General features: G+C 34.4%; 1 protein-coding gene across 2 annotated transcripts in view; it reads left to right on the top strand.

Moving 5' to 3' along the window:
* Window positions 1-12,525, top strand: part of CEP57 (centrosomal protein 57) — a 39,694-nt gene that overhangs the window by 17,321 nt on the left and 9,848 nt on the right. Inside the window, exons 3-7 of one of the 2 annotated variants that reach the window (XM_042907006.1) lie at window positions 6,363-6,542; window positions 6,919-7,040; window positions 8,380-8,496; window positions 9,083-9,160; window positions 12,192-12,299. In XM_042907006.1, coding sequence (XP_042762940.1) covers window positions 6,363-6,542; window positions 6,919-7,040; window positions 8,380-8,496; window positions 9,083-9,160; window positions 12,192-12,299 — 605 coding nt within the window. The remainder of the gene's footprint in view (window positions 1-6,362; window positions 6,543-6,918; window positions 7,041-8,379; window positions 8,497-9,082; window positions 9,161-12,191; window positions 12,300-12,525) is intronic. The other variant, XM_042907005.1, reaches the window with a different exon arrangement.

Raw genomic sequence — 12,525 nt, 5'->3', positions numbered from 1 at the left:
TCATTTAATTTTCACAGAACAATTGTATAATTATATTCAAAATTTACACATAGAGTAACATCTCAAATATGATTAGTTTAATATGTAATATTATAACTCTTTACTCATTCCACATTTTCCCCAATTGTTTAGTGGACCCTCAAATATTTATTGAATGAGTTAAGTCTTATTTTGAATAGATACTCCCTATTAAAAAATTTTTCTTCTTTACATGTAATAAATGCTTTTCTTTTTTTTTTTTTTTTTGCACTAATACTTTAGGGGAAAAAAGACTTGTGATTCTTCTTAAGTTCTAGTTTAATTTTTTCATTTGATAAATTACCATTTCACTTTGCACTCTGCTAATAACTTTGAAAATATAATTTGACTAATGCCATAGAAAGGGATAATTAAACTATGTTTCTTGTAATTCTCATTTTCATACTCATTTTGCGTTTTAGTTAGAAAAGTGGTGAACAAGAAATTGGAAGTTATTGGTGCCTTCAGAAAATGTATTGTCCTTGGAGCCCTTTAAAAAAATGGTAACTAATGTATGTCATTCCAAAAAAGTTTAACCTGTTGTTTATGTTATTAGTTTAATGCATTTCAGATGATGGTAGTATGCAGAATGGCTTGGACATTTGAAGCAAGGTAACCAAGTACGAGGCAATACTACTAGCCAGTGCTTCCAAACCTTTCATTTCATCATAGTACATGTGGAAAATGAAATGATAATACATGTACAGCTCATGGAGGTAAACTGATGGGGCTGGTGGCGCCTAGTCTGGTATCTTTTACGGTGCCAGGCCACTCATGGCTGAGAGCTTAGAGAGAAACAGTCTTGAACTATTACAAATTTGTGTCACACTTACTGGAAAAAGTTCAGTATTCTTGTGATCAGTGAGAGGAGTCAAGTTATGGCTATGGTGTTAGGTATTAATAACAATTTACTGTCCATCTGTTCTCCTGAAGCATTTGTTCTCAAATTTTTTACTCCAAGAAACCCTAATAAACCCATTACATGTTTGCATAAACATTTTAATGAAGAATAACTATTTTCCAAATTTAAAAAATATACTGTTAAGAGTGACATTGTTTTATTTTATACTTTATAAATCTACTTCTGGCTTCATAAAAGACAGCTTGATTCTCCTCTATTTTTGCATTCCATTTGTGTTGATAAGTTGTTTTGACTGAAGTATGAAAAAAAAATCTGGCCTTACACAGATGTGTAGGTAGAAAATAAATAGTATTCTAATAATTTTTCCAACAATTTGTGGATATTTTTATTTGATACTACTCTAAAACGTGGCTATTGGTAGTTTCTTAAAATTTAGTTGCATTGTGGAAACTGAAAACATTGGTGAATTTTTCATATTCTGGGATCTCAGGGCCATGTACCTGATTAACTAGGAGGACTGACCTCACAAGTTTCAGAAGTGGTTCCAGTTATGGCTGTGGCTTATTACAGTAGAATCTGAAGGAACCCAGATGCAGGCTTCTAAATTTCTCTCTTATGGAAGTCACACAGAAAGACACTTCTTCCTACAGCTGTAAACTGTATGATGTGTGCAGTGTTTCTGCTCAGGAAAGCCCACTTAAGGCTCAGACACTATGGCTTTTATTTGGAGCTGGTCACACAAATATTTGGCGCCTGCACAGTCATGCTATTCACCATAAAACACATTGTTTTCACAATCGAGACAGGCTTGCCCAGAAGGATTTAGTGTTAGGCATACAAAACAACCTTATTAATTAGTAACATAGGGAGCATTCCAAGAGCCTAGTTTCCAGAGGCTAGCCAAGGTTCAGGCCTTCTGTATAAACTCTTTCGTGTGAGAATTTATTTTTTAATTGAAATATAGTTGACATACAATATTACATTAGTTTCAGGTGTGAAGCATAATGATTGGACTCTTCTGTGTATTCTGTTCTCCCTATAGTAAGTGTAGTTTGCTATCTGTCACCATACAGTGTCATTACAGTATTATTGGCTATGTTGCCTATGCTGTATTTTTCATCCCCGTGACTTATTTCATAACTGGAGTTTGTATCTCTTAATCACCTTCACCTATTTTGCCCATCTCCCACTCTTCTCCCTTCCAGCAGCTCCCTGTCCTCTGTATTTATGAGTGTGTTTCTGTTTTTGTTCGTGTGTCAGGTGTGGGATTTTTGTTGTTTTTGTTTGTTTTGGGTTCCACATACAAGTGAAATCATTTGGTATTTGTCTTTCTCTGCCTTATTTCATTTAGCATAATACTCTCTAGGTCCCTTCTTGTTATGTATCAGCAAGATTTTGTTCTTTTTTTATGGCTGAGTAATATTCCATTGTATATGTATATTGATCCATTATGTATATGTGTGTGGAATATGTAATATTTTATTTTATATACCACATCTTTATTCATCTATGATTTGCTTTTGTATCTTGGCTGTTGTAAGTAATGCTGCAATAAACATAGGAGTGCATATATCTTTTCAGATTAGCATTTTTGTTCTCTTTGGATAAATGTTCACTAGGGGAATCACCAGATCATATGATATTTCTGTTTTTAGTTTTTTGAGGAGACCTCCATAATGTTTCCATAGTGGCTTCCCCAGTTTATATTTTTATCAACAGTGTGTGAGGGATCGCTTTTCACATCCTTGTCAACACTTGTCACTTCTTGTCTCTTGATACTAGCTGTTCTGACTAGTGTGAAGTGATATCTCACTGTGGTTTTGACTTGTATTTCCCTGATGGCTAGTGATGTTGGACATCTGTTCATGTGTCTGTTTGCCATCTGTATGTCTTCTTTGGAAATGTCTATTCAGATCTTCTTCCCATTTTTAATTGGATCATTTGTGGGGTTTTTGGTGTTGAGTTTTAGGAGTTCTCTGTATATTTTGGATGTTAACAGCTGATCAGATACATGATTTGTAAATATCTTTTCCCATTCAGTAGGTTGCCTTTTCATTTTGTTGATGGCTTCCTTTGCTGCGTAAAAGCTTTTTAGCTTGATACAGCCCCAGTAATTTATTTTTTTGCTTTTGTTTCTTTAGCCTAAGGAGACATATCCATAAAAATGTTAATAAGGCTGGTGTCCAAGAGATTACTGCCTGTATTTTCTTTTAGATGTTCTATAGCTTCAGGCCTCACATTTAGGTCCCTAATCCATTTTGAGTTTATTTTGGGGCATGGTGTAAGAAAGTGGTCCAGTTTCATTCTTTTGCATGGAGCTGTCCACTTTTCCCAATGCCACTTATTGAAGAGACCATCTTTTGCCCACTGTGTGTTCTTGCCTCCTTTGTCATAGATTAATTGATCATATAAATGTACTTTTATTTCTGGGCTTTCTGACCTGCTCCATTGATCTGTGTGTTTATTTTTGTGCCAGTACCGTAGTGTTTTGATGATTACAGTTTTGGAGTATGTCTTGAAATCTGGGATTGTGATACCTCGAGCTTTGTTTCTCTTTCTCAAGATGGTATTGGCTATTTAGGGTCTTTTGTGGTTCCATACAAATTTTAGGATTATTTGTTTTAGTTCTTTGAATAATAGAGTTAGAGTTTTGATAAAGATTGCATTGAATCTGTAGATTGCTTTGGGTAATATGGACATTTTAACAATGTTTCAATCCATGAGCATGGTATATCTTTCCATTTTTTTGTGTTGTTGAGGAATGTTTAAACAAATAATTTTGCTGATACATAAGCCATTCCAGAATGTAGAAAAGGAAAGCATATACCCCACCTTGGGTCTTTTTTTAATCCAGTACATCCCTGTGATACTACATTTGCTGACCATACAGAACAGAAAATCGTGTGTTCCAGCCAATTGCATTAATGACCATAAATGCGGAAGTAAAATACTAGCAAAATCATACACAATTATGTATAATCTAATGAAGGAATGCAAGAAATGTTTGGTACTACAAAGTTTTATTTAAAAAATTTTTTTTTAATATTTATTTTAGAGAGAGAGACAGAGTGTGAGTGGGGGAGGGGCAGAGAGAGAGGGGCTAGTCCAGGCTCTGAGCTGTCAGCACAGAGCCCAACATAGGGCTTGAACCTACAAACCACCGGATCATGACCTAAGCCGAGGTCAGACACCCAACTGACTGAACCACCCAGGCACCCCTACAAAGTTTTATTTTAATAAATACTTCTTAGTGGTTTAGAAGAAGAAGTTTTAAAAAACCTCAAATTGATATTAAAAAACATTTATTAATTTTCTCTTTTCATCTTACATGTGTTATATAATTATTCCAGGTATTTTAGAGAATTATTTAATTCCTTTAAATACTAATCTTAAATCTGGACTCTTCTATTCTCATAGTCTTTTCAGTTGATTTTTTAGTTTTCTAAGTTGTATGTGTTTCATGTTTATGTTTAATTACACTGTAGTGTCACCGTATACTAGGAGTAAACTGGCTCTATTATAAAATGTATCAATCTCATGTTTGGGGCCTGTAACATTCTAGGCACTAAAATTTGGTGAATGAATGAATTACATTAATAAATGGAAAGGTGTGCCTTGTTTTGAGTGAGAACCCTCGATTTTTAAGACGGCAGTTCTTCCGACCTATTATGCGGTTTCCATGAAGTTTCACGGAAATTGTTGTTTAGGCAAAATGGTTCTGAATGTTTAATTGGTAAAAATAAATAACTTTGAAATGTTTTAAAAGTTTATATAGTGTGGGAGGGATGTTTATAAGGTTTTAATAGTTAAAATACTAGAATAATGAATCAGAATAAAAATACTGAAACTGTAATTTCAGGTATGTGTGTATGAGACTATGGTAGAAGGTATATGTGTGTTAGTAATAATAATACCTATATATCTTAGTACTTGTGTGAATTTGGTATATGAGGCAATCGCCCTTTAAAGTTCTTCCTTCAAAACAAAAGTATCTTATTTCACATAAAGAATTAAATGTAAGAATATGTGAAACTCTAAGTGTAACAAAAGGAACATGTAAAGTTTATGTATTCTTGACATTGAAGAGCATTCTATCTTTGTAAAGAACTTGATGCAAAAGATTTCTCATTATAATGATATAAAAAATCAGAACAGCTTTATACTAAAACTGACAGCATCTAAACTAGAATTAATAAACTAATAAAATCAAAGGGGCAACTTTTTCTTAAGGAATTCAAAAGAAAATTGGCCAATAATATATATTTAAAAATCTTCAAACTTTTAATAGAAATGCAAATTAAAATAACCAGTAGTAGCTTTTGTTTCTTAATCAGACTAACCGAAACAGAAATAGTGTAATAGTGGGGTGTGTTGGCAAAGACACATACTTTTAATGAAAGTATAAATTGATACAACCCTTTATGAAGGTACTTTACTTTCAAGAGCCTTTCAAATACGGATGTTTCAAATATGGATATTCTTGGACGCAGTAACTTCATTTTTAATTTTTAATTATTATTATAAGGAGATAATCTTTTAAGATGATCTGATTATATGAGGGAATGCTCAGTTTATTATAGTGCTAAAGTGAAAAAGAAATCATAAATTTTAATCTCAATTTATTTTGCATATATCAGAAAAGATTGAAAGAAATAACCAAAAATGGTAGTCCTTATCTCTTGGTAGTAGGATTATAAGTTATACACACACACACACACAGACGTATGCTGCTTTTTTATATATATTCTTCTTTTATATATTACTTTTATAATCAGAAATTTTTGGAGGTCAGTTTAAAGAGTGATTAGAATTTTTCCTATATAATGAAAAAACTGAGACTTAAAAAAATAATCCTTTTTGTGCTTGATATCTTTAACTTTACAATGGGATTCTGCATAGGATTCTGTTAATAAAACAGAAAAAGATTGACAGTTAATATACTTGAGGTTACGTATGAATTTTGTATGATTAATTTTGTATGATTAAATATTTTTACCATTTTATAAAATTTTTGTAATCTTTTGCCATAATAATTTGTTTACTTGAGTACCTAGCACATTTCAGAGACTCAGAAGATAGCTTTAAGTAGGTTTAAAAAAAAAAAAAAAACAATTATGTGGCAATAATTAACATTCCATTGTTCCCAAAGAGTGATTCTCTCCTGGGCCCACCTGTCAATTTTATTTTTTATTTAGATTTGCATATTTAAAAATAATTTTTTTAGTGTTTACTTTTGAGAGAGGGAGAGAAAGAACACAAGCCGGGGAGGGGTAGAGAGAGAGGGGACTGAGGATCCAAAGCAGGCTCTGCTGTCAGCATGGAGCCTGATGTGGGGCTTGAACTCACCAACCATGAGATCATGACCTGAGCCAAAGTCAGACGCTTAACTGACTGAGCCACCTAGGGTGCCCCAAGATAAGTATGTTTTTTATTGAACTTTCTCCATATATATTGTTACATTATTCATGTTTGGATTTGGCAGCCATATTTTCTGCTCTGAAGAATCTTCAAGATAAGATTCGACGCTTAGAACTTGAAAGGATTCAGGCGGAAGAAAGTGTGAAAACCTTATCTAGAGAAACAATTGAATATAAGAAAGTATTGGATGAACAGATTCAAGAAAGAGAGAATTCAAAGAATGAAGAGTCAAAGCATAATCAAGGTTTGTTTAATTATGAAGGAAATGAAACTTACAAATACACAAAATACAAAATGAAATACACAAAATAAGACTTGTAAAATTATTCTAAAAGCAAATTCACGATAGTGTTTTCTAGTGGTCAGTATCTTTGGGCACTCCAGAACTGCATTATACTTGAGTACATTCTGAGGAACACGTGGTGATGCCTTGCATTATATTTACTGATCCAATTCAAGACAGATTGGACTAGCATATAGAAAGAGAATGACTTAGGTCATCTAGGCTTCTAGAGCTATTGGAGAGGGTTTATTGTATACACAGTAGACTTAATTCCCATTAACAGCTTGTTACAACTGTTGTATGAGTGAGCTAATTTCTGTTTATGTATTCTGTTTAGAATTGACATCTCAGTTATTAGCTGCAGAAAATAAATGTAATCTTTTAGAAAAACAGTTGGAATACATGCGCAATATGATAAAGCATGCAGAAATGGAAAGGACATCTGTCTTAGAAAAACAGGTATGGTGCCTCACAGATTCATTCACAGCAGTAGCTATGGGGGAAATTAGACTGACATAAAGATCTTTTTTTCTCAGTGAAGACTAATGGTTCTGTTATAATAATCATTTCTCCTTTAATCCAAATCACTGATAGTAGTACCAGTAGTTCATTTTGAGAAACAACTAAGTGTAAGCTTTGAGAAAAATGTGATTTGTTGTTTTAACATAGCTATAAAGAGGCTTCCTTTTTGGATGACCCTCACACACACTGCATATCTTCTGCACACAGCTTTGATAGCTTCTGCTTTTGAACAGTATAACAGCCCACGACTGAAATTACTTGGGATCGTTTATAGGGTGGGGAAGAGGGTAGTCCGTTCAATCTGCCATATGATTGGAAATGGCAAAACATATATAGTAACATAGTCATTCTCTACTTTGGAATATTCCAGTTCTTAGCTTAGAAAGCGTCTATAAGTGAGATGTTTTGACTAATCTCTATTAAGCATATATATTAAATAACCTTGTTTATTTATCAGTGAATTTTATCATCAGTGAATTTTAAATAGCCCATTTTCATAAGAATGGTTCTGATACTGGAAATAAAATATGATTTCGCCAATTTTTAACTTAATGTATTTTTTAAGGGCAGCAAATATCCATAAAGGCAGATTGGAAGGATCCACTAAGGTGGATTGGAAGGAATTAGTAATTGACACAAACTCCTGGGGAAATTACTGCTTTATTTAGTCATATTCATATTTCTGTTAGTATGATATCTATTGCTATAGTCTTATCTATGAAGATCTACTATTTATAAATTCAGGTACTTAGTGTTTTGGCTTTTTACCAATAGACCTCAATTTAGCGTATTTCTACTACTTATCCTAGTTTAATGGTTTACCCTGTGACTGTCAGGGGGCATTCTTTTCAAAGCCTTAATACTAGACCTAAAAATAATAATAATCGATGTTTTGTATAGAATTCAGAGGAAGCATAAATTATTGATACAAAAAACATAATTATTGCCTTTAGAGATTAGCTGTGTAAGAGAACCAGACTCACTGAAAGTATTAGCCCATATATCTAAAAACTTTCAGCTGAGTATAACGAAAGTCTCAGGGTATAGAACCTACTGTTATAATGGTATATAGTAGGAGCAGGATTCCACTTGTATTTATTGATTTCTTTATCCTGTGGTTTCATCTTAACATTGTTTTCCTAGAATTTCTCTGTAGTATAGAAGTTCTGTGAAAGGCCAGATATTACTTATAGTATATTCTAAGTTATGCCCAGTATTAGTTGTGTTTTGTTTTTTTTGTCAAATTCTCATGTTTGTGTTTACTACTATTTTCCAGGTTTCCCTCGAAAGAGAACGACAACATGATCAAACACATGTGCAGAGTCAGCTTGAAAAGTTAGATCTTCTTGAACAGGAGTATAACAAACTTACCACAATGCAGGCCCTGGCAGAAGTCAGTGCATGATATTGGTTCTTTTGTAAAATTGATCATTTTATAATACCGGCTATTCATAAGAAGAAAAGTGATCTTGTAGCAAAGAAACAGGAATTTTTAAGAGGAAGAAATGTAAATTTGGAAAGGGTGTTCACATTTTCTAATCTTGATTTACATAAGAAGTTCTTTTTGAAAATGTTGGAAGCTTAAATGTTTTAAGCATCAATAAGACCTGTATCACTTGGTTTAAGTTGTTGCCTTTAGTTTTAATTGATTCACTTGGGAGGTGTTTCATACCACTGAGATTAACATTCCAAATTTAGCTTCCATGCAGCCTATATGCCTTCATACGGAACTGTATTCTTGGGCCATAGATTTTACCCACAATTCTGTTTAACTACCTCACAGCTACTTCACAAATGACTAATAATGAATCACAGAGGAGAGCGTCATGGTTACTGGCAAGCACAGAGTCATTACTAGAGTGAACAAGCTTGTGTTTACTGTGCTAAAATTTTATAGCACATTCCTGTGTTGCTGTATTAAAATTTTACAAACAGACACTAAGTCTTTCACTAACCACTTTTAATATTTATATCACTAGAAAAAAATGCAAGAGTTGGAAGCAAAACTCCGCGAAGAAGAACAGGAACGGAAACGTATGCAAGCTAAGGCAGCCCAGGTAAGCTGCAGTGTCAGCAGGCAGGCTTCCCAGATTTCATACACCTCTTTGTGTCAAAACAAAAGATTCATTGTGGACTTCTTAGATCATTTATATTTTGGAGGAGTCTACTATATAAATTCTCAGACGTAGCTTGATATAGAAAATTATTAACATTGGGGCGCCTGGGTGGCTCAGTCGGTTGAGCGTCCGACTTCGGCTCAGGTCACGATCTTGCGGTCCGTAAGTTCGAGCCCCGCGTCGGGCTCTGGGCTGATGGCTCAGAGCCTGGAGCCTGCTTCCGATTCTGTGTCTCCCTGTCTCTCTGCCCCTCCCCCGTTCATGCTTTGTCTCTCTCTGTCTCAAAAATAAATAAATGTTAAAAAAAAAATTTTTTTAAAGAAAATTATTAACATATTTTTGTAGGCGAAGAGTAAAAGTTGAGCAGTTTTTTAGAGTTGTTCAAATTGTGGGTTTTAATCAGCATTTTAAAAAAATCAATGGACTAAAAACCATCAGAGTAATAATACATAAGGATGTAAAACTTCTCACTTGGGTCACTGTTGGAAATGTTGGAAAACCATCATTTAGTTTCCTGCTTACACATTTTCCTTTCTCTTGGTGGCCTCAAAACACCAGGACAGAAATTGAGGTAGTGGGCTGCCCCAATCAATAGTGACCATACCAATTCACAAAAGCTACTGGATAAGGAAAGTGAGCTCTGTTTGCTCCTAGTCTTTGATTTTAGCCCATGCATTGACCACCAGGTAGAATAGGTGAGGCAGTGTGAATCCACACAAACATTGAATTTTTATGTATACCAACCAGAACCACATTTCTAAACGATGCAGCAATACTTTTGTTCCCAGTGAGTCTTACTGACAGGCTCAATAAAATACCTTGTTCGTAATTGAAGACTCTTTTAAGAGCTTATTTATTCAGATACCTCCTATTTTCCCTCCCACTTCCAGAGTCTTAAAACATTCATATGTATCTTTTCTCATATTAACACAAGAAGCAGGTCTTGATTCCAGAACAGTTAGGAGCAGAGGGTCTGCAGCTTAGGCTGTGGTCAGAGGCCAGCAGTGTCCTGAGTTCTGTTCATATGTGGGCTTGCAGGGCTGTAAACATCTTGTTATCCTTGTCACCTTGTCTGTTGCTTCCAGAACCCCCCAGAACTCTCTGATTTAACATAGTCTCTTTCTATTAAACCTGATATATTTTCTTTCTCAAATATTTACCTTGTGTTGTATTTTTTCCTCACTGTGCTGAGTTCTGTGGTCATGTGGCTTTATTTTTGATCACAACAAGTTTTGAAATGACTTGGTTTCTCTGCCCATTCCACTGTAAGGTCAGCCACTTTACTGTATGTCCATTTCCACACTTGTAACATGCAAACTCATAAATTGTGCTCTATATACGTTGTGGTGGTGAGTTTTATTGTACATGAAATAAAATTAAACAAGTTCGTTATTTTATTAATTTAAAAAGTTATTTTACAGTATTTTCACTTTTTCATTTAGCAGGCATAATATAGGGACCAAATCAGTTATTATATCAGTAAAGCTTTTTTGAGTTCTGAGAGTGAATGCTATTCTAGTAGAATACCAGTGACCAGGGATCGTACGTCGTTCCAAGTCAAGCCAACCTTAACTTGTATGGTCTTGGGCAAGATATTTAACCATTCAGAGCTTGGATTTTACCGTTGATGAAGTGGTCTTCATTTTATATCTTCCTAGTGTTGGAGACATCAAATGAGAGAAAAGACAATGAAAGCACTTAAAAATGTTAAAACTCTGCCACACAAATATATGACCATTACTGGGAAGAATTAAATAAACTGGAAGTTAAAACATTTTTAAAAAGTTGTTACTTTTATACTATTCAAACCCATTGGCTTCATAAGTCTCACACAGTAATAATTTTATCAGAGTAGTAATTTTATGTTCAATGAATTCTGTCTATTCAGTTGACTATGTATAAAGCATTGTTAGATGCGTGAGAATGTAGATGCTCCCGAGGGTAGGCATCCCTGTATTCCTTTGTCTCTGAATAGATTCTGTCCCTAAAGAATGCAGTCATTGTGGGAGTTAGTATTCTCGGTATTTCTTTTTAACTCATCCATTGGTTCTGAGTGTTCCAACTCCATCATAATTTCCTGGGGAACTTTAAAATACTTTTAAAAACAATGAGGTCCAGAGAGGATCCTGACAATCTGAATGTTTCTCCTAAACCCCAGACGATTTTGATACATAAGCTCGTTTGAAAACCATTATTCTAGACAAAGACAAAAGGTGTGATAGTATCTGCTGATGTACCTTCCAGTTCTTTTGGACATAAAATTTCCAGTTTTCATTTTCTTATGATGTAAGGGTGTTAGTTTTTAAAGAGGGAGAAATGTATTTTGCTCTCCAGCTGCATTGTGTCTGGCACTGATGTAGTTGCCATGTGTAAAAAAGAAGAAAATATTGAAGTATTGGTTTGGATTCAGATATATTGTATTTAGCTCATTAGGTATAATTTATGGAGCAACTACAAATAATGGAGCTAAACGGTTCCAAACTGTGGGGAAAAAAAAAAAAAGGATAAGTTGTAGCACAGTACTTCAGGATAAAATGAGGGACTTGTATTGATTTAAAATATTTGGGGTGCCTGGGTGGCTTGGTCGGTTGGGCGTCCAGTTTCGGCTCAGGTCATGATCTCACGGCCCATGGGTTCGAGCCCCGCGTCGGGCTCTGTGCTGACCGCTCGGAGCCTGCAGCCTGTTTCGGACTCTGTGTCTCCCTCTCTCTCTGCCCCTCCCCTGTTCGTGCTCTGTCTCTCTCTGTCTCAAAAATAAATCAACGTAAATAAATAAATAAATAAATAAATAAATAAATAAATAAATAAATAAAATATTTGGAAAATGTTCACAGATTGATTCAAGACATAGTTACGCAGCTATGATATGTTTTTCTGTTTCTCTATTATAGGTTTCTACAGATCTTTACATGGCAAATCTAATAGCTTTTATTTCTGTAGCATTAACTTTAGGCTGTCCTGTTTTTCTTAGTTGCAGACTGGTCTAGAAACAAATAGAATTATCTTTGAAAATAAGGCAGCTCCATGTGTTCCCAGTGCAAGAAGAGTTAAAAAAAAGAAGTCAAAACCACCAGAAAAGGTATGAAAACAGGACCAATAAGTCAAAGTGCTGATTATTACTGAGTATAATTTGTGTGAAAATACTCCTACAACTGTGTGGTACCCAGGCTTGGAATAAATCTTCACTCTCCGTTTCTTCATTGGGAAAATGGGGATAAGTAGTATCTACTTTTAAATTTTACCCTGGTAGTGAGATGGTATATATGAAAGCATTTTAGAACTGCAAAACATTGCCCAGATCTGTA

This window comes from Panthera leo, chromosome D1, assembly GCF_018350215.1.
Source record: "Panthera leo isolate Ple1 chromosome D1, P.leo_Ple1_pat1.1, whole genome shotgun sequence".
Classification (NCBI taxonomy): Eukaryota; Metazoa; Chordata; class Mammalia; order Carnivora; family Felidae; genus Panthera; species Panthera leo.
Note: the sequence above shows the minus strand (reverse complement) of the source record. Positions and strands in the feature narration are given on the sequence as shown.